Raw genomic sequence first — 23,350 nt, forward strand, 5'->3', positions numbered from 1 at the left:
ACAGGTGTGGTGTTAAGCCTGAAGTTGTGTGTAGAAATAGAAACAGCCTGCCATGGTTCTAAAGGTTCCTTTGGGCAGTGACTCATATCTGTGTTTCCTGAAGCTGAAGCTGATTCCCCTTTTCATGGTGCTATACCGTCAATTCTGTTCCCCTGGGCATGCTACAGACACCTTAAATGCTTGTTTGACCGTGTAACCTGCATACCCATATTAGAGTGAACACCTTACATGGCTTTTCTCTTCAGTGATATGAAAATTTTAATACTGTAAACAAGCATTTTCTAGGAGGTGGCTAATGGGATGAATGCTTCTCCCCACACAAATGCAAACCGCTGAAACTAAGTCTTGCATTCCCATTTCAGCAGTTTGCTTGAAAACTTCTACTTAACACCTCGGTGCTGTTTTAACACAGTGCTCTGTTTTAAATAGAATGACCGGAAGTTGCTGCACGGATCTTGCCCAATACACAGTGCTATCTGAAAATCGTCAAACCACACCCTTCGATGTCCTTTTTCAAAAGATATCTCCATGTTACCCTTTCAATACTGAAGGATATGTTGGGTTTTATTTATTTATTTATTTTTGGAAGAGAGTGCAAGTAAATGGAGCATGATATTACTGATCCTTTATTCTGCTTCTAAAGAGGGACTTCTTCATATTCCTTAGAGTATTTTTTTTTTTGTGATATTATCTTATTTAGTAGCCAAACAAAATGTGTCACTGAAAACATGATAAGAAGAGTTCTTTATTTTTAAGCCAGTTTTGGAAGCAACTATTCTTGAAACAACCAAAAGAAAGATGTAAGAGATGGAACAGACAAAGAGAAAAATGAATAGGAATTTGGCGAGGGCTCAGAAGTAGAGCACCTGCCGGGCACACTCAGGGCCGGGCTCAATGCCCAGCACCATTTTTTAAAATGAAGAGAACACTGGTCCACTGGACTATTTCAGTTTGAGTTCACAAATGTCAAGTAATGAGACCATTTAAAAGTCAAAATATAGGTTTCAATTTAAAGAATCCGTCAGGACCATCTAGTGATCCAGAACACTGGCCTACCTCCTTACTAGGTCATGAACCATCAACACTGCTACATGATGTAAAATATCACAATAGGGAAACATTTGGCTAAACATTGCTTTAGCTGATGCTGAAGGGAAAATTTATAAATTTGAACAAATATCCTTTGACTAGCAGCTTCAAAACCATTGTCAGAAAATCAGAAGGCATCACTGTTTTAATTTGTTCATTCATTTTTAAAATATTGTACACCATCTAGCCAACTTTCAGTTGCTCATTCGAAGAGGGGCAGATGCTTAGCAATGCCAAATGTGGGATTAGGAGAGAGTGTAAATGATACTAGTTATTTTTATATGTGACACAAACTTTTTGATAGGAGGAGGATGCTGGCTATGCTGGATGACATCCGAAGCTGGTAGGATTCTCAACACTGTCAACAAACGATGCATCTAAAGAGAATAAGATTGCCTGTCTGAGCTTATTTTGTTTTTGGTTTATTCCAATGACTCCTTCTTCCAGATGTATGCTTATGTCGTGAAGAAGGTCCAGCGCTATAGAAAGTATGCCAGGAAGACAAAAGCATACACATTACTAAGTGGTGCATGGGTTCTTATCCAGTGGAATTTCTCTGGCTTTTAATCCTCACTTCATTCAAATCCCTGCCACGAGGGTGGTCAGAGTACCCAGACCAACAATCACTATTATTCTGCTATTCACTATTATTCAACGATCACTATTATTAACCCCACTGAAGGTTACCATTCTTAACATATCTTTAAATATGCAGACTAACTATCAAAGGTTTATGACCTTTGTGATTTTACAAGCCTTAGGCCACCCATGTTGCTGCAGACCTAATTTGAGGCTGCATAATATTATCTACATTTTTTGAAGTTTTTGGCTAATGAGTATGTCAAGATTGTTAGATGCCTTTACTAATACTGGTTTCCAAAAGTTCCTGAAGATATTTTTCTTTTGAATGAATAATGGTAAATTCTCAATCTCAAAATTCATCCTGCCAGGAAAAGTGATTAAATGCTTTCCTTTCTACACAGGAATTTAAAAATTAAATTAAGATGTTTAACACTGACTATACTTACAAGATTTATGAAATAAGACTATGAATTATATACAACTTTTGAGTCTAGAGTTAAACTGTTATATGTTGTCTTTATGCTCTCCAATGCATTTATTATATCTGCCAGATGTCACGTTCTCTTTTAATCTTTTCTCGAAAGAAAATTTGAGCATAAAAGGACACGAGGATAATTAACCCAAAAGAAAAACTCATTTGTTCTTTATTGCCTGGTACCTATGTTATATTGAGATTTGTTATTTCTTAAAAGGAAAAAAGCCACATTCATTAAGGTGACACACATTTCAGATTTCATTTTATTATATATTGAAATCCCTTGAATAGGTATCCTGAAGTCTATCAAATGGTCTCATTTTTATTTATTTCACTGAAAGTCATTTTCCATGCCATCTCAAAGCCTGTCATATCAAGAATTTATTAGAACTCAATAAAAATATATATACGTAGTATGTGAATATTTATGTTTTCCAACAAGTGCGCAATGATGGGAAATTAGCCCCCGATTTGTGAGAGATCAATTTTATGTTCAAAATTGGCTTTCAAAATGATTCGGGAACTAATTTTCATTTTCTTGGGTGAGTTTTTGGGTAAAAATATTGTAAAGCACATCAGACAGGGGTTACAATGGAATCTTAAGTAAATGCAACATTGTGAAGACAGGAATTTAGACAAAAACCGGTACTTTTTCAGAATTACACATCTTGAGTGAGGAAACACATTTTCTTGAAAGACTGTGTAAATCAAACAACAGAGATAAGCTCAGGACTTTTTGTTTATCAGCTCATCATCCACTCTTTGTCTCCAGTTGCAGCCAGTGATGATTGTAGAATAGTTCCTCTGAAATGAAAATAGCTAAACAGGGAAACATTAATCATAAATGATTTCCTGGAATAACTGAGCTTGCTGTGCCCAAAGTATCTTTGAATATTGACAGTGTTTCAGAGAAAACAATGAAACAATTCACTATGATAGCAGAAATATGGCTTCATAGGAAACAGGGATACATTTAATTAAATTTTATAGTGTATGCTTATAGTTTATGCTTCTTATTATAGTCCATATCACTGGCTCAAACTTAGGAGTCAATCTTTCCCAAATTAAATTACTACCAAAATTTACAAACTTGATGTGAAGACTATATTGTATTTACAAAGAACTTGGCACTTACAGAATAAATTATTGACTTTTTAAAATCTAGCCCAGGGCACCCATGGTTTAGGCAAATGTGAAAGCCAGATGCCTTATGCATTAATGCTACATTGACGTGAATAAGGTTTTGCAGCAGGTAAATGCCACAGCGCTGTCCCTGTTGCTGAAAGCCAGTACCTCCCATTTCTAATCCATGGGGTAGGGGTGGAAAAGTTCTCAGTCCAGAGAAAGTAAAGGCTGCATGTTTTCTTCCTCACTTTTATCCATGCGTTTTAGTGCTGTGGGGTCCACTACTGATTGAGATCTGGAAAGAATAAAGGCAAAGTCGCTGCGTTAGCACCAATAATTATCCACATGACATTCTCTTCAGTCTTTTCTTCATCACTGCTTCTCCCAGGGCCCTGAATTCTCTTCCCCCACATCAGGGGATTTATGAACTGAGGATTCTATGCATTTGGAGTTTGGCATCAGAGAGAGCAAACAATCCTCTCTGGCCTCCTGGGATGTGAGCAGCAAGGAGGTCCAAGTCGAGAATAATAGGATTAATGTTCTGACAATTGAGAAGAAGGAGTCTTCTCTTTGAAATACTGAAAGTTTCTAGTTTCAGAGAGATATTTTGTAACAAAATATTTCCTGATGGAAAAATAAACTAATGGGAAGATGATTTTGATGATGATTTTTTTACATCATTAAGAGGCTTAATTCCTGCTTAAAAACAACCTATAGACAAATCCAAAGTATATACAATTTATGTCTTTATTAGCTCTTAATTTTAATTATCATGTCAACAAAAAAATTCAGAATTTGATTGTAATTTTATTATGTTTCCCACCAAAATACCCAAATAAAATAAACCATATGCTTGAACACCTCACAGAATGGTTAAAGACTTTTAAAGTAATAACACTTATTTGGTCAGGAAGACTCTAAAATCAAGATAGCACATAATTTGAAAACACCATAGATACATATGTGCATGCTCTTATTAGCAAGGTGGAATTATATTCCAGTTCATCAGTAGAAAACAGCATGAGAATGGGAAGGAGAGAAAACAATGACACGTGCTAATATTGTGGCAAGAAGATGCCATTTTAATGGCTATGGCATTAAAAAGCAGCTGCCCTTTTAGAAGCCTCCCTGATAATGAATTCTTCCACATTGCTGTATTCTAGCATATTGACATTTCCTGTAGCAATGTAGGAACGTGCCTCTTAGCAGACTTCATTAACTCCTGGAAAGGAAGACTCGCAGCTAAATTACAATTGCACATGCTAATAAAAAGGAATGTAATGGAACTAATTATATTTTTAAGATTCACAAGATTCACCAATAAAATGAATCATTTATTTAAATAAACAATTCTGTTTTTTAAAAAAATAAAAACAGGAGTTTTTTTTAAGTGTAGATGTTATTTGTTTCCTAAATAAATTTCCCTTTATCTGAATATTAAATAGGTGCTAGATCTTAGAAAACATACTGATTAAACTTTTCTGTGTTTCTCTGTGTGTTTTCAAGAAAAAGGATAAATGAATAAAGAGGAGAACAAGGGGAAAAACAAGACAGAAAAGTGGAGAAGCAGAAGGGAGAATCACAGGGTAAGATGCATAGGAAGATTTGAATGTCTCAATTTCTAACAAATGAATTTCCCAGCAAAAATAATGGCACTCAACATAAAGAGTAACAAGCAAATAGAAAATTGATTCTTTACAGAAAACAAATCACAAAATACAACTACTAGTAAGATTTTGAACTCTGTATTAATCAGCTTTAATAAGCAAATGCCAAAGCTGTTTAAGCTTCACAAAGCCTACTGTTAAACTATTTGTGTTTGAACCAAGAAATCTGGACACAGGTGTCTTTTCTGAGACTGATACTCCAACCAACGACCATTCATGGATATTACCTAGAACCTCTGCTCAGATGTAGCCCAGGGCAGCTCAGTATCCATGTAGGTTCCCTAGTAAAGGGAACAGGGACTGTCTCTGACATGAACTCAGTGGTTGGCTCTTTGATCACCTCCCCTGAGGGGGAAGCAACCTTGCCAGGCCACAGAGGAGAACAATTCAGCCAGTCCTGATCAGACCTGATAAGCTAGGGTCAGATGGATGGGGAGGAGAATCTCTTCTATCAGTGGACTTGGAGAGGGGCATGGGAGGAGATGAAGAAGGGAGGGTGGAATGGGGAAGGAATGAGAGAGAGGGCTACAGCTGGGATACAAAATGAATAAACTAATTAATACATAAAAATAAAAATTTAATTAAAAAGCTATTTGTGTTTACCATAATATTCTGTTAAGATAAACATGATACACACATACATTATTTTAAGTTTATGAAATCTGACATTTTAATAACATGAAAGAATATGGTAATTTTCCTATCCAAATTGGAATTAAAGTGTTACTTTTTTTTCCCTCAGGCACTACCAGTTATCAGAACTATTGATGGGCAAATATTGCCTCCATGTGCACAACAATTTCACAAGAGAAAGAAAAAAAAAAAACTCAAAAGGATGATTAAGGTTGTCATTGGTATTTTGTTATCCCTACTGTACTATTACTTAGCTTGGGCTTTTATTCTTATCTCTCATATGTGAAAGAAGAGGGTGGTTTTGTAAGGTCATAACTATTACTAAAAGGTTTATTCCAGCCATGATAAAGGAAACTATCTACCATTGATTTACCACTTATATCCGGAAGTGCTGTACAACTCCTACTGTCTTTGCAATAAAAAACATAGTTCATATTTAAAGTGAGTTAGGGGATGGGGAAATAACTCTGTGGGTTAAATGCCTGCCAGGCAAAGACAAGGTCCTGACGTTGGGTCCTTAACACCTGATTATAGCTGAGTGCTGCTGCCTCTAAACCCAGGCAGGGATGCAGAAACAGGAGGATGCCTGAAGCTCATGGGCTAGCCAGCATAGTAAAAATGGCGAACTCTCATTCAATGAAAGATCCTGTTTCAAGCAATAAGATAGGAACAGTTAAGGAAGACTCATGACATTGACCTCTGCCTCCGTACTCATGTACACTCACCCACACACAAATACCTACACAAGTACACACACATGAACATAAACATACAAAAAAGCAAAGTAACTTAAATTTAGTAATCCAACATTCATTTATGCAGTAACTATGCAGCTGTAACAGGTTAAAATAATTTAGACCTGTATTTCAGAGACAAGTTGCCTTTGTAGCTAATTCACTTGCTTTAGTCATGGCAAAGCTATTAAAAATTCCTAAGATTATTTTTATATGTAAAATTGAGGGATAACCTCTACTTTACATTGACATAATGAGGACAAAACATAACACATACCTAAACCACACACATACACACACACACACACACACACACACACACCAGAAAGGGTTAAGAAAATGGTTCACAGAGATGATAGTCTATTCACTGAGATTATAACTGGAATTCATTAGCCTTCTTATATCTTATTGTCCTTATCAATAAGATGGGACAAGTACTATCTTATTAGTTAACTTCAAGAAGAAGCAAGAGTGTGGGTTTGATAATGTCAGTAGAATGGAGATTAACATGTAGTGATAAGTATTCATACTATTCAACAAAATGGATATCTGCAGCAAATAGTGTTTTCGGGTAGTATGGATTCACATGGCTATGACTGCATGCACAAGACCTGCATAAGAATTGGCCAGCCAAAGTCCCTGCATGGATGGGCAGTCCGGGGGCGAGGGGAGGGCAATTTATGAAGTCCCAATCCATCACTGGGATACTATTGGCAATTGATGACTTCTGGGGGAAGGGGAGTTAATTTTCTTTAGGAATGTGCCCCCTGAGGGTCATTCAGAATTCAGCAAATGCATACTATTAGTCCTTCTGCATGTTGTCAGGCACTATCCTAGGAAATGAAGGGTATAAAGTAAAAGACACCCCAGCATTAAAGATAGGCAGACTCTAGTGAATGTTCACCGAGCAGGACAAACTCCAATGGGATTATAAAACCTTCCCACGCTGTAAGCATACACCAGCAAACAAGAACCTTTAAAATTCTATTCAGCTCACATAAAAAACAAACACACAGCTGGGGTGGTAGATGGGCTAAGAGCCTGCTCGTCAAGGAACAAAATGTCCCAGTTAATTGGAATAAAGAACCCGATCCAAACTGATTTCAAATTAGGATGGCACCGCTCATCTAACAAGGAAATGTTCCATGCAGGACATAAACTTAGAAGGTTGTGGGCTGATTGATCAGTAGGCTGCTGTGTTTAAGGTGATCAACGTGAGTCAATGGTGCGCTTTGACTTCTTCATAGCAGCTGTTGATAACAAGAATAGAGCCTCACAAGGTCCACACAAGACGCCCACACACCACTAGCCACACGAGGTTCAGATAGTCATCACCCATTAGTTATGACTAGCGACTTTAGACAGCTATTGAAAGACAAAATAACTCCCTCTTTCTCTCTGCTGGGATATAGTTGGCCACCTTGAGGGCAGCCTTTCTCCTGGAACTAAGGATTCAGAGAATAGAACTAATACAGTCGCATGGTCTCCAGGAAGTTCTGTAGGATAAACATCGAACTAGTTCCAGTCATTTCATAGCATTGCTAAGTGGTATGAAAATCATTTTTAAACAGTGATTGCTTTGAAATGACTAGAATGAGCAGCATATGGAAATAGTTAAGACTGAGGGGCTGAGTAGGGGCCAAGGACCCTTTTGAGGAGGCATTTGGCTGTTACCAACCATTTGAAGATGCATGGAAGAGAACTCCAGCCAAAAAGTGACCAGTAAAGACTTGAGAAAGAGCCAAGCTGGAGAAGCTGAAGAGCAGAGAAAAGGCTATACTGCATCTGTAAGCAGGAGAGGAGAAATGCAGGCAGGACCAGAGGAGACAGTGTCTTCTTAAGTCAAAATGGGCTGTTATTCATGATATAATCACCAGTCATTTAAAATTTAAATTGGGGGGGCGGAGCCAAGATGGCGACTAGCACACACAGTTTCTGAGCAGTGGGATACCTGATCTTCTGAGTTGGAGAATGGAAGGACCCCCAACCCAGGAAAACCACAGCGAGGCTTTCTGAACAACAGGGAACATCGCAGGAGGTGAAAACTTTGGCCTCCGGTCACCCGGAGACTTGCTTGGGGAAGGAGAGAAACGATCCTTTGTTCTTGCGGCACTCCCTTCCCCCAGACCTCCTTCCTCCTCGGCACAGCAGCACAGCTGACTCATCTTTCTCAGCGCAGACCTAACTGCCTGGGGTATACAGCCGCTGAGACGGAGCCCCAAGCACTTTAGCGGCAGACAAAAGCCAGCAGTACGTGCCCCGGAGTCCCAGATTCGCGCAGCGGCTGCACCATCCTCCCAGGGCGCGAATCTGCTAGACACCATACTAGCTCCGCAGGATCGCCATCACTGACGGTAAGGCCCGCCCAATCCCACAGTGACAGAGAATACGCTATATACTCACCGAAACCAGGCAGAAACGTCATACAACCTGGACACACCAGGCACTGGGCCTCCCAAGCTTGGAGAGCACAACGAAGAGATCCCAGGACTTCCCAGAAAGCATTGGGACTAGCAACCCAGTCTCCAGTTACAGCGGGACCTGGCAGCGGAGCAGCACTGAACTGGCGGGGCACCACAGCCCTCCAGTTTAAGACTAACCAGGGCCAAACCAGAGAACACAGAGCCTGGTTACCCCATCCCTGCTGAAGTGACCACCCTGGAATCTCCAGCTGCAGCAAGACCTCAGAACCTGGCAGTGACAGCAGCACAGAACTGGCGGAACACATCAAAGAAGCAGGGCCAAACCAGAGAGCAGAGAGCCCCAGATACCAAGATCTCTGCCAAGAGACCTGCCTGTAAGTGAGTGCACCCTTGAGAATCTGCAGTTCCCCAGATCCTGGGTCCTTCTAAATCAGAAGCCAGGCATCGAACCCCCCTCCCACCCACATACCCACTTTGGGAAACAGAGGGGCACTAGGGGCATTGAAGTTCCTGCCCTGTGGGCCTGATTGAGGAGCTAAGACAGTTAATGCCAGAAATTGCGCTGCGATCATCATTAGCGCCTGCGACATATACAGTGCAGAGCCCCTCCCACACACTCAAGGGTTCAACGTTAGCCATCACTCTGTCCCTCGAGAAACTCATCCACGCACACTTACACACACAGACACGCACGCGCGCGCGCACACACACACACACGCTTGCATTTGCCCCGTTTGCGCTTGCGTACTTTCCTCCCACAGGTACAGCTAGTCCTCAGCACACGCTGAGAGTGCTCAGCTTCCTGAAGAACTCTCCAGACACCAGAGAGAGACAGCACCAGTCTGATCTGCAGAATCCAAAAACAAACAGGGAAGGTTTCAGATAAGCCAATGGCCAGAGGTAGGCGAAAGAACACTTCCAACATAAATCAGGACATCATGACTTCACCAGCAAACCCCAAAATCGGTGGATACACCAATTCAGCAGAAGCACAGGAAAATGATTTTAAAGCCATGCTTGCCCAATTATTTGAGGCTCATAAGGAGCAAATGAACAAGTCTTTCAAAGAGATGGCCAGTCAATTGGAGGCAAAGAAAGAAGAAATAGACAATATCCTTAAAGAAACACAGGCAAACATAGCCAAACAAATAGATACACAAGTAGAGGAAAAATTAGTGGCATATAAGAAGGAAATGAAAAAAGAAATAGAGGCCATCGTAGAGAGACAGGAATCCAAATTCAAACACATGAAAGAAATGGTGCAAGGCATGAAAACAGAATTAGAATCAATAAAGAAAACACAAAATGAGAAAACCCTTGAGCTGGAGAACTTGGAGAAAAGATCAGGAACAACAAAAGTAAGCATCACCAACAGAATACAAGAGATGGAAGAGAGAATCTCTGGAGCTGAAGACACACTTGCAGAAATGGATACTTCTCTCAAAGAAAAAGTAAAATCAGAAAAGTTCCAATCACAAAATATCCAAGAAATCAAGGATGCTATGAAAAGACAAAATCTAAGAATAATACGAATTCACGAAAAAGAAGACTCCAGACTCCAAGGTCCAGAAAATATTTTCAAGAAAATCATAGAAGAAAATTTTCCCAACTTAAAGAAAAAGATGACCATAAATATACAAGAGGCCTACAGAACTCCAAATAGACTAGACCAGAAAAGAAACACATCACGTCACATCATAGTCAAAACACTAAATCTACAGAACAAAGAAAAGATATTAAAAGCAGCAAGGGAAAAAGGCCAAGTAACATATGAAGGTAGACCTATCAGAATCACGCCGGACTTCTCATCAGAAACTATGAAAGCCAGAAGGGCCTGGGCAAGTATCATGGAGACTCTAAGAGATCACAAATGTCAACCCAGACTACTATACCCTGCAAAGCTTTCAATCAACATAGATGGAGAAAACAAAATATTCCATGACAAAACTAAATTTATACAATATCTACACAGCAAACCATCCCTACAGAAGATACTAGAAGGAAAACTCCAATCCAATGAAAACAAATTCACCCAAGAAAACAGGGCATACAGATAATGTCCCAACAAAAATGAAAAGAAAACAAGCAATGAAACAGGGTTAGATCATCGACTCCATTACAAAAGGAACTAACATGCATTGGTCACTATTATCTATCAATATCAATGGACTCAACTCACCAATAAAAAGACACAGGCTAACAGAATGGTTAAGGAAACAGGATGCAACATTCTGTTGCATCCAAGAAACACACCTATGCAACAAAGACAAACACTACCTCAGAGTAAAGGGCTGGAAAACTGTTTTTCAAGCAAACGGTTCCAGAAAACAAGCTGGAGTAGCCATCCTAATATCTAATAAAATAGACTTTCAACCCAAGTTAATAAAAAAAGATAAGGAGGGCCACTATATTCTCATCAAAGGAAAAATCCACCAAGAGGACATCACAATCTTGAATATCTATGCCCCAAATATAAGAGCACCGACATTCGTAAATGAAACATTATTAAAGCTTAAATCATACATTGATCCTAATACCTTAATATTGGGAGACTTCAACACTCCACTCTCACCAAGGGACAGATCAACTAGACAGACACCAAATAGGGAAATAAAAGCACTCACAGAATCCCTAAATCAAATGGACCTAATAGACGTCTACAGATCATTTCACCCAAACTCAAAAGAGTACACCTTCTTTTCAGCACCGCATGGAACCTTTTCCAAAATAGACCATATAGTGGGCCACAAAGCAAGCCTCAACAGATACAAAAGGATTGAAATAATCCCTTGTATACTATCTGACCACCATGGATTAAAGCTCGACCTCAACAACAACAGAAACAACAAAAAGCCGACACGCACATGGAAACTGAACAACTTACTACTCAATGACAGCTGGGTTAAGGAAGAAATAAAGAAAGAAATTAAAGACTTCCTAGAATTCAATGAAAAGGAAGGCACAACATACCCAAATTTATGGGACACATTGAAAGCAGTGCTCAGAGGAAAATTTATAGCACTAAGTGCCTGCAAGAAGAAATTCGTAATATCACATACAAACAACTTAATGGCCCAACTGAAAACCCTAGAAAAAAAAGAAGCAGATAAACCCAAGAGGAGCAGACGGCTGGAAATAATCAAACTAAGGGCTGAAATCAATCAACTAGAAACAAATAAAACTATCCAAAGAATCAATGAAACAAAAAGCTGGTTCTTTGAGAAAATCAACAAGATAGACAAACCCTTAGCCAAACTAACTAAAAAGCAGAGAGAAACTATCCAGATCAGCAAAATCAGAAATGAAAATGGGGACATAACCACAGACATTGAGGAAATCCAAACAATTATTAGGTCATACTACAAAAGCCTAATTGCCACAAAATTTGAGAATCTGAATGAAATGGATAATTTTCTTGAAAGATTCCATCTACCAAAACTAAGTCAAGATCAGGTAGAAAGACTGAATAGCCCTATATCTCCCAAGGAAATCAAAGCAGTTATTAACAGTCTCCCCTCCAAAAAAAGCCCTGGACCAGATGGCTTCAGCACAGAATTCTACAAGACCTTCAAAGAAGTGCTAACTCCAATTCTCCTCAAGCTATTCCACAAAATAGAAACAGAAGGAACACTACCAAACTCATTCTATGAAGCCACAGTCACCTTAATACCTAAACCACACAAAGACCCAACAAAAAAAGAGAACTTTAGGCCTATCTCTCTTATGAACATTGACGCAAAAATACTTAATAAAATACTTGCAAACCGAATCCAAGAACACATCAAAGATATCATCCACCATGACCAAGTAGGCTTCATCCCAGGCATGCAAGGGTGGTTCAACATACGGAAATCCATCAATGTAATCCACCACATAAACAAACTGAAGGAGAAAAACCACATGATCATCTCCTTAGACGCCGAAAAAGCATTTGACAAAGTCCAACATCCATTCATGTTTAAAGTCTTGGAGAGATCAGGGATACAAGGCACATACCTAAACATAGTAAAGGCAATATATAGCAAGCCTATAGCTAACATCAAACTCAATGGAGAGAAACTTAAATCAATCCCACTGAAATCAGGGACAAGACAAGGCTGTCCATTGTCCCCATATCTCTTCAACATAGTACTTGAAGTCCTAGCCAGAGCAATAAGACAACTAAAGGAGATCAAGGGGATACAAATCGGAAAGGAAGAGGTCAAAGTGTCACTATTTGCAGATGATATGATAGTATACATGAGCGACCCCAAAAATTCAACCAGAGAACTCCTTCAGCTGATAAACACTTTCAGCAAAGGGGCAGGATACAAAATCAACTCAAAAAAATCAGAAGCCCTCCTATATACCAAAGACAAAAAGGCTGAGAAAGAAATTAGGGAAACAACACCCTTCACAATAGCCACTAATAACATAAAGTACCTTGGTGTGACTCTAACCAAGCAAGTGAAAGACCTGTTTGAGAAAAACTTAAAGTCTCTGAAGAAAGAAATCGAAGAAGATATCAGAAGATGGAAAGATCTCCCGTGCTCATGGATTGGTAGGATTAACATTGTGAAAATGGCCATACTGCCAAAAGCAATCTACAGATTCAATGCAATTCCCATCAAAATACCAACTCAATTCTTTACAGACCTTGAAAAAAAGATTCTCAGCTTCATATGGAGAAACAAAAAACCCAGAATCTCCAAAACGATCCTGTACAACAACAGATCATCTGGAGGTATCTCCATCCCTGATCTCAAGCTGTACTACAGGGCAACAGTAATAAAAACTGCATGGTATTGGCATAGAAACAGAAAGGAGGATCAATGGAACCGCATAGAAGACCCAGAACTAAATCCACACACCTATGAATACTCGATATTCAACAAAGAAGCCAATTCCATTCAATGGAAAAAAGACAGCATCTTCAACAAATGGTGCTGGACCAACTGGATGTCTACATGCAGAAAAATGAAAATAGAACCATATTTATCACCCTGCACAAAACTAAAGTCAAAGTGGATCAAGGACCTCAACATAAAACCAGATACCCTAAATCAATTGGAAAAAAAAGTGGGGAACAGCCTAGAACTCATTGGCACAGGAGACAACTTCCTGAACAGAATACCAACAGCACAGGCTCTAAGAGCAACAATCAATAAATGGGACCTCATGAAACTGAAAAGTTTCTGTAAAGCAAAGGATACCATCATCAAAACAAAACGACTGCCTACAGATTGGGAAAGAATCTTCACTAACCCTTTATCTGACAGAGGACTAATATCCAGTATATACAAAGAACTAAAGAAGCTGAAAAGCAGCAAACCAAGTAATCCAATTAAAAAATGGGGAACAGAGCTAAACAGACAATTCTCGACAGAGGAATATCGAATGGCAGAAAAACACTTAAAGAAATGCTCATCCTCATTAGCCATCAGGGAAATGCAAATCAAAACGACCCTGAGATATCACCTTACACCCATCAGAATGGCCAAGATGAAAAACTCAAGCAATAACACATGCTGGAGAGGTTGTGGAGAAAGGGGAACCCTCCTCCACTGCTGGTGGGAATGTAAACTGGTACAACCACTCTGGAAAGATATCTGGCGCTTTCTAAGACAAATAGGAATAGTGCTTCCTCCAGACCCAGCTATACCACTGCTAGGTATATACCCAAAGTTTGTTCAAGTACACAAAAAGGACACTTGCTCAATCATGTTTATAGCAGCTCTATTTGTAATAGCCAGAACCTGGAAACAACCCAGATGTCCATCAACGCTGGAATGGGTACAGAAATTGTGGTATTTTTATACAATGGAATACTACTCAGCAATCAAAAAGGAGGAAATCATGAAATTTGCAGGCAAATGGTGGGATCTAGAAAAGATCATTCTGAGTGAAATATCCCAGAAGGAGAAAGACAAACATGGGATATACTCACTTATATAGATCTATAAGATATGATAAACATAATGAAATCTATACACCTAAAAAAGATAATCAATTGAGTGGACATGGGGTAAGATGATCAATCCTCATTTAGAAAGACAGATGGGATGTGCATTGAACGTATGACAGGAGTCTACTGAGCGCATCTGAAAGACTCTAACTAGCAGTGTTTTCAAAGCAAAGACTCATGACCAAACCTTTGGCAGAGTACAGGGAATCATAAGAAAGAAGGGGAGTTAGTCTGATGGGGAAAGGATAGGAGCTCCACAAGGACCAAATATATCTGGGCACAGGGTCTTTTCTGAGACTGACATTCAACCAAGGACCATGTATGGATATAACCTAGAACCTCCACTCAGATGTAGCCTGTGGTAGCTCAGTAACCAATTGGTTTCCCAAAGTGAGGGGAACAGGGACTATTTCTAACAGGAACTCAATGACTGGCTCTTTGGTCTCCCCACCCCCGAAGGGAGGAGCAGTCCTGTTAGGCCACAGAGGAGAGCTTTGCAGCCAGTCCTGAAGATACCTGATAAAACAGGATCAGATGAATGGGGAGGAGGTCCCCCCTATCAGTGGACTCGGAAAGGGGCACGGTGGAGATGAGGGAGGGAGGGAGGGACTGGGAGGGAATGAGGGATCGGGACATGGCTGGGATACAGAGTTAATAAAATGTAACTGATAAAAAATAAATAAATAAAAATAAATAAATAAAATTTAAATTGGAGTTGTATAATGACTTAAGTCACATTCTTAAAAGGATTTTTGGATTTTTTCATGTGATGCAAATGTGGAAAGGAGAACAAGGTAAAGATGAAATTTAAGAGGGCAATTAGCAGCTGTGTGGTGGTGGTGCACACGTTTAGTTCCAGCACTTGGGAGGCAGAGGCAGGTGGATCTTTGTGAGTTTGAGGCCACCCTGGTCTACAGAGTGAGTTCCAGGACATCCAGGGCTACACAGAGAAATCCAGTCTTGAGAAAACAAACAAACAAATAAGTAAATAAATAAATAAATAGATGGACAATCAGAAAATTCTAGGAAGGGAAAAGGTAAACAGTGTGAGTTACAGAGGGACAGCTAGATTGCAGTTTGTGACTGGGCTGCGTGAACTATCACAGGAGGAATGGCAGAGGGAAAGGTCTTTGTTCAGTGTTAAAGAAAACTAGAGCCATTATGGATACCTGTCCCCTAAGCTTTATATAGCTCTCACTTCCAGAGAGGGAAGCATCACACTGTGTCACACTGTCATAAAAGAGTAGACAGTTTCTTTCAACATTCTGAAAGGCTCCAGATGTCCAGATGAGCGTTGTTCTTCACAACACACACATATACTCATACAACACACACATGCACACATAGACTCACACACACACTATGTGAGGAAAAACACTGAAAATAGAATATTTTAACTAAATTCATTAATGTAAAAGAGGCCACTTTAAGAGCCTTTTTATGATAAATGTTAGAGTATAACAATTGTTAGGAGAGTTACTTTTGTTAGTAACTGTTATCTAGAGGCAATTCCTTTTAGGGATTTTTGTTTTCTGAACATTTCTAGAGCTGAAGAAATGCAATATAAACACACACACACATTCAGTTATATACATGCTGATTTTGAATGGAAGTCAGTACTGAACAGAATCTTCAGCAACCCCTCAACAAACAGGTCAGGGCCTTAATGAGTCCTCAGGTTTACTGATAATTATTGTGTATGGATGTCAGCTGAAAGGGATTGAGAAGCCTAAGGCTGACTCCAAGGCAAACTTGTTAACAAGAGAGGAAATGACGGCAGGGAAACCTTCCAGTTTATTCCTTTTACTTCCAGGGGCTGTGCAGTTGCCTATCGTGGGCAACACATCATCATTATTACAGAAAAACGCATGTGTGGGCATATACACATGAAACAGACATAGACAGAAAGAGCAACAGACAGAGAAACAGAGATGGAGAAACACAGACAGAAAGGCAAAGACAGAGAGAAACAGAAAAAGTGAGGCAGAGACGGAAAAGGGGGGAGGAAGAGAGAAAGAAAGGAAGGGAGAGATGGTTTAGGATCATGCATGACTACCTGAACCAAAGCCATAAACAAAGATCCACTAAGCTTCCTGAGGAAAAGATTCAAGATAAGGTTCAGCATGACATGTAAAATGTATCCATCTTTCTTGGGGGTGATGGAAATCACATACTTTTGTGGATGGTGAGTAGACTTGAGTTATCTGTTAGCATCATTAAGTTGCACTCTGCTGGGGCCTGAAGAAGCCTGAGAATCAAAGTCATGTTGTTTGCTAGAGGCACAGCCAATTATCCGCTGCCCACTAACTGATAGAAACAGGCATAAACCTGTAGGAGGCAAACAGGAAGATAGGCTCCAACTCAACAATGAACTTCTTGATGATTAAACCTATAAAGATACAGTGCTTGGCACAAAAAGGGTTACTGTTAGACAAAGACTGGGCAGAGACATTGAGCAGGTATTAAAGTTTGAGCGTAGTGTTTGAAAGTGTGTATATGTATATATCTGTGTATCTGCATGTATGTGTGTGAGTGTCTGTGTGTATGTGTGGCTTGTATGTGTCTTTGTGACCCATATGACTTTTTTTGTAAGTCATTGATTGGGCTTTTATGTACTTAGACACATGTCATTGTCACTACAAGACTTTAAGAATTCTATTAGAAAGGAAATAAGACAGAAACATAAAAGCATGAATGGTGGGGAGGGGAACTTAAACTCAGCGTGCCTTCCCCAGCAGCTTTGCTTTCTTCCCAGGCTATCTGTAGCATACCTCTTCATGGATTTGGGGGAGAGTTCCTTCTCTACTTCCTTCACAGGCATGCTATAGGAATCCACGTTGTACTCGCTGTCATCGTCATACTCATGGTCCAGCAGGGTTCTTGCCCATGTTCCCATGTCATACGGTGGCAACATTCCTCCAAACTCAGAAGGCAAGATCTCAGGATGAATGAGCTGGTGTAGACTGTTCAGGTTGTTGCCATGCAAAAATATCTATAAATGCAAGGTGAAAATGGGAAGGAAACACAGAGAAAACTAAATATCATCCAAATGCTGTGGGGAAGGGGTGAGGCTAGAAGAACAAAAATAAGAGGTTTACATGTCTCTCACAATATTTACGTTTCTCTTCCATTCTATGACATAGGCAACATTATACTCTTATCTAGCACTTCATATAAAAGTCCCAAGGGTCAAGAATGCTTACTTTCTGGATGGTCAGATAGTTATTGGGCTAAAGACTTAGAGGCACAAATTTGATTTTCTACTTCTGAGTAAGGATCATGAGCAGAATAAGCTAAGCTCCATGTCACCTTGGTGTTGGCTGTGTAAACATGGTGATATGCATGATAAATGCTGTTCAATCAGCCTTTTCTCATCAGTTCCAGAGCTGTCCAAGTTATTGAGGCCAAATGCTGCCTCCAAATCCATTCCCTTTATTGTCAATAAGAATATTATAACTGCTCTACTGTTGCTTTATGACTTGAAGTGGATGCTGTAAGGAAAATAAATTAGCATCCTCAAACAAAAATGCTGAGTGAGGCCCATGTCACAAAAGATATTGCCCACACCCTCTATTCTAGGAATTTAGATATTCATTATTCAAATGAAAATTATAACAATGAATTGAAAGGGACACACATCATAAGCATACTTACATTATTGGTATTATTGTCCAAATGAACAATTTTTTAAGATGAAAATTAATCCAAACTACGATCGCAATTATTTGTTGCTTCCATCAATTGCTACCACTTTCTTAATTTTTTAATTAAGAATCATTTAAATTTTATATTTTTAAAAATTTTCAACAAGAAAAATATTAAAACACGACTCATTAACTTGCTAATATAGGGTTGATCCAAGATGGCGGCACCCAGAGGACACTGTGTCTGATTAGCAGGACAACAGTGACTACACAGTGACCAAAAGACTGAACCCTGGGCCCTAAAAACTGGTGATTTTGTTTCCCAGGTAAGAGGAAACCCCACAGTGAGGGAAACAATCAGGTCCATTCTAAGGTCACCCTAGAAGAGTTGCTGGTTCCTGGCAGGCTTGAGGTCTCCAGCTAAGAGCCACACACCTGCATGCTTTGATCACCATCCTAGACTAAACTCTGGGCCCCACAACACCACAGAGTGGGATTTCCAGTCATGAGAAAACCCCACAGTGAAGAAAGCAATCAGGACAGACCTCAGATCACTCACACAATCCCTGGGCTCTGGTAGGTACTCAACCCCAGCCTGGAGACCTGCCTGTGCCAACTCATCGTCACAGACTGCTGTAGGCAAGGGAACCAGAGACAGGGTTTCTCTCTTGGGAGGAAACCCTATGGTGAGGGAAACATTAGGTCTGACCTCAGGGCACTCAGCTGTACACACACCCCCAAAAAGTTGGAAAAAATTCCTGGGTTCCTGCAGGTGCTCAGTTGCCAGCCTAGGGCGACTATTCTGTGCCTGTGTGCTCTACTCACTATCTGAGACTGAATTATGGACCCCAAAACACCACAGACTGGGTCTCCCTGTTGGGAGGAAACCCCATGGTGGGGGAAATATCAAGTCCAACCTCAGGACACCTAGCTCCAGAAAAGTTTCTGGGTTTGTGAAGGCTCCAGGCTCATTCTCTGGCTGCATGTCCACCTGCAAGCATGAATGCTGTGCTCACCTACCACCGGTTACTCCTTGGGTACTGGGTCATAGAGATCCAACCTCAGACCTACAGAAGCCTGGTATCCACAGGATCAGCCCCAGACACTGCAACCTGTCTCCCTAGATAAACTGACCAAACCCAAGGCTCCCTGGTTCTTCAAGAGGGCTGTGCCAAGCAAACACAGTGTAAGAGCAGAAGCAGCAGCCCACTACATTCAAAGCAAGAAACCCAGCTGCTCGGCAGGTGTCTCCAAGATTTCTCCTGCTGAGAGGAGAGCCTCCTCGACTACCAATGACCACAGTTACCACACAGGTCCATAGGCTTGGGTAGATCTGTGGCAATTCCTGAGAAGCACTGGCCATTTGGTAACCATACCCAAAAAGCTGAGGAGGCCTCCTTCAGGAACAACCATCTTCCTGCTAAGGGTATTCTCCCCACCTCAGGATTCCCAGAGGTACCAGAAACTAACAGCTAACACCTGAGACAATCAGATGGGTAGAAGCCAATGTAAATACACAACCAACAAAAGCCAAAGCAATATGGCATCTCCAGAACCCAGTTATCCAGGGACAAGCAGCTCTTGACACCCTATAATAAGTGAAATCCAAGGAGATGACCTTACATCTATGTCTATGAAGAGAATAATGGAGGAAACAAATAATATGCATAAAGAAATAGAGGAAGATATAGATTAAGGCCATCCATAAAGAAACAGAGGAAGATAAAGTCAAACAGATTATGACCATCTGTAAAGAAATGGAGGAAGATGAAGTCAAACAGAGTATGGCTGTCTGTAAAGAAATATAGGAAGATGCAGTCAAACAATTTGTGGCCTTCAGAGAGGAAATACTGAAATAAAAATAAAATAAAATAAAATAAAAAAACAGAGGAATGTTCAAACAAACAGGTAAAGAAATTGAAGGAAAAACAGGAAAATACAGACAGACAAGTGAAGGAAATGAATCAAACGGTTTAAGATCTGAAGATAGAATTGGGAAAATTAAAGAAAACACAAACGGAGAAAACCATAGAACGGAAGAACTGAGGAGAGAAAACAGGAACTACAGAAGTAAGCATAACCAACAGACTATAAGAGATGGAAGAAAGAATCTCAGGTGTGGAAGAAACAAAGAAAGAAATCTATGTATCTGATTTAACATTTAAAAAAAATGTTAAATCTAAAACTGTCCTTACACAAACCATCCAAGAAATCCCAGACCAAAGCTAAGATTCCTGTATCGAAGGCCCAGAAAATATTTTCAACAAAATCATAAAAGAAAATTTCCCTAATTTAAAGGAAAGGCCTATGAGCATACATAAGGCCTACAGAACACCTAATAAATTAGACCAGAAAAGAAAATCCTTCCGCCACATAATAATCAAAACAGTAAGTATACAGAACAAAGAAAAATACTAAAAGCTGCAACAGAAAAAAGACAAGTAACATATAATGTCAAACCTATCACAATCACACCTGACTTCTCAACAGAGTCTATGAACGCCAGAAGAGCCAGGGCAGATTATCATGCAGACCCTAAGTGAACACAGATGTCAGCCCAGACTACTATACCCAGCAAAACTCTCAGTCTTCATAGATGGAGAAAACAAGATATTCAACGACAAAAAAAAAAAAAAAAAAAAATTCAACAATACCTACACACAAATCCAGCATTACAGAAGAAGACACTAGAAGGAAAACTGAAGCCCAGGAAAGCTAACTACAGTCAGAAAAACACAGAAAATAAATAACCTCACTACAGCAAAACTGAAAGTAGCCAAGCACACAAACACAATACCATAACCAACAGCAAATTCAAAGGATCTAACAGCCACTGGTCATTAATCTCTCTCAACATCAATGGACTCAACTCTCCAATAAAGAGACACAGACTAATGGAACGGATGCATTCTACCTACCCTTCTCTGATGAACTACTGACCAGTGGTGGGTTCAGGGGAGAAATCATCTTTTGTGATTATATGTTCACCTATGAGACCAGAAGGCTGCAATGGATAATTCCAAACCGATGGTACATAAAAGGCCCTGATTACACTCAGTGAATAGGGAGGTGAGGCTTGGGGCATTGGGGTGAAAAGAGACAAGAAAAGATGGGTGACAGTCATCAGAATATGCTGCATGTACATATATGTGTGTGCATATATGCCATTATGTCTTTACGTGCATACACATATGTGTGAAATTTTCAAAAATCAAATTTTAAAAAGTTGAAAAAAATAAACGTATGTGACTCACAAGTCCTCCTTCATAATCAAGTTTTCATCATCAGGTATTTACCTTCTATTCCCAATCTAAGAATAAGAGATTTCTAGAGTGTAACTTGCTTTTTCTTCACTTTTCATTTCTATCACCACAAAAGTATAGGTATATCTCTCAAAAAAGTATCATTAGCATCTTACACAGATTTCTCTAATACTTATTTAAAACATACACTTTATAAGAAACTTAATTTCACACTTGGAGTTCAGATGAACGGGCTAACACATTCATGTTTGTTCTTTGTACCTTTAGAATCCACAGAAGTAAGTATGTAGGAAAATATATCTGTATCATCAAGTGAACTCAGAGAGAGGAAAATCACCAATAATCTATTGTTTTTAACAAATGGAAGATTAAAACCAGATATCAGCCAAACATTGGCCAATGCTGAATGTTCCTGTATATATTTTGAACACAAACAACAATATTCTCCAGTCAGAATTAATTTCCCCAAAAAACTATGCTTCTAAAAAATTTATTGTTTTGTCTTTATAACTTTGAAAAAATCAGTTGTGTTTCATCACACCAGAATCTTCTTCCATCAATTCATGAAGGTGTTGTGGTTAAAAACAACCCTTAGAGCAGTAAATTCTGGAACACTCTGCTACCTCCTCCCTCGGCATCACTTTCAGCATTGGCCTTGATTCCACTCTCGCTGAGGAAATAGGGCAGCCAGCTGAGATCCACCCACCAGCATCTGTGCCCATGTGTTCTGCCTCACCACTAAAACAAAGAAAGTAGAAACCTCACAAAGACCAGCTCTTCCACCAGCAAAACAAGATCAGACGGGTCTGATGCTCTTTGGGTGGATGACACCTAAATGAACATCAGTACAAAGTCCCAATTTATTTCTAATATCAGAGATCAGACCTCTACTCTTGCCTGATGCATCTAAAACAAAAAGGGGGAACTGTAGAGAGCTGTGTAATGCCGTGCCTTAAAGATGGAGCTGGTTTCCGCCTTCCACCTTCCCGATGGTGAGTGCTCTCTGTCACAAACAACTCCACATTTGGCTAAGGCTGAGGATCTGGCTTGCTTCCATGTATGTGGACCTATCTGCATTGCCCACGTGGCACACTGGGGTTGGCTACCCAGAGGCTATTTAAGCTGTGGGCTGGCTTTCCCCAGGGTCAGATGATTGTTTAAGGTTCCTGAATAAACTGCATTGAAAAAAAAAAAACAAAAAAAAAAAACAAAAAACAAGATCTGTTGTCTTTCCTCAACTCAGTTTTATTTCTCAACAATTATCCCTTGCTTTTCTCATATTAAAACCTTAACCTCTCTCGCCCCTCTGAGAAAATAACTTGCTGTCTTCAATAACCTGCAAATAGAAACATAAAACCTCTCTTGGCTCTTGAGTTCATAGCTTCAATTTTTGGTTCACATCAGAACTCACCAGAGGAGTTGTTTCTAATCATTGTCCAAATACTCTCTTCCCACACTTCATAAGCTGCTTCATATCTACCTGACCTCTTAGCAGTACATTATATCACCTGCTCTCAATTTTGCTCACCCTGATACACTCAATATCTAATTCTTGTCTCACTATCCTCAAGCATCAGCACAGCTAGACAGAGGATATGGCTTCTTCTCTTAGTACCATTATTATTCTTCTACCTTGCTACAGTCATCTTTAATCTCCTTTGCTGATGACTCCAAAGTTTGTTTTTGTTTGTTAAGACACAGTCTCATTATGTGGTTTTAGCTTAACAGGCCTGGAACTTGTTATGTTCATTATGTAGACCAGGCTACTCTT

The 23,350-nt window shown here is 39.7% G+C and overlaps 1 protein-coding gene across 1 annotated transcript in view; it reads right to left on the reverse strand.

Moving 5' to 3' along the window:
* Positions 1-729: 729 nt before the first annotated feature.
* The window catches only part of Clvs2 (clavesin 2), a 104,333-nt gene continuing 81,712 nt past the window's right edge, over positions 730-23,350 (reverse strand). The window contains exons 4-5 of the mRNA XM_021661363.2: positions 17,444-17,664; positions 730-3,566 (exon numbers count right to left, since the gene is read on the reverse strand). Coding sequence (XP_021517038.1) covers positions 3,479-3,566; positions 17,444-17,664 — 309 coding nt within the window. The 3' untranslated portion in view covers positions 730-3,478. The remainder of the gene's footprint in view (positions 3,567-17,443; positions 17,665-23,350) is intronic.

This window comes from Meriones unguiculatus, chromosome 20, assembly GCF_030254825.1.
Source record: "Meriones unguiculatus strain TT.TT164.6M chromosome 20, Bangor_MerUng_6.1, whole genome shotgun sequence".
Lineage (NCBI taxonomy): Eukaryota > Metazoa > Chordata > Mammalia > Rodentia > Muridae > Meriones > Meriones unguiculatus.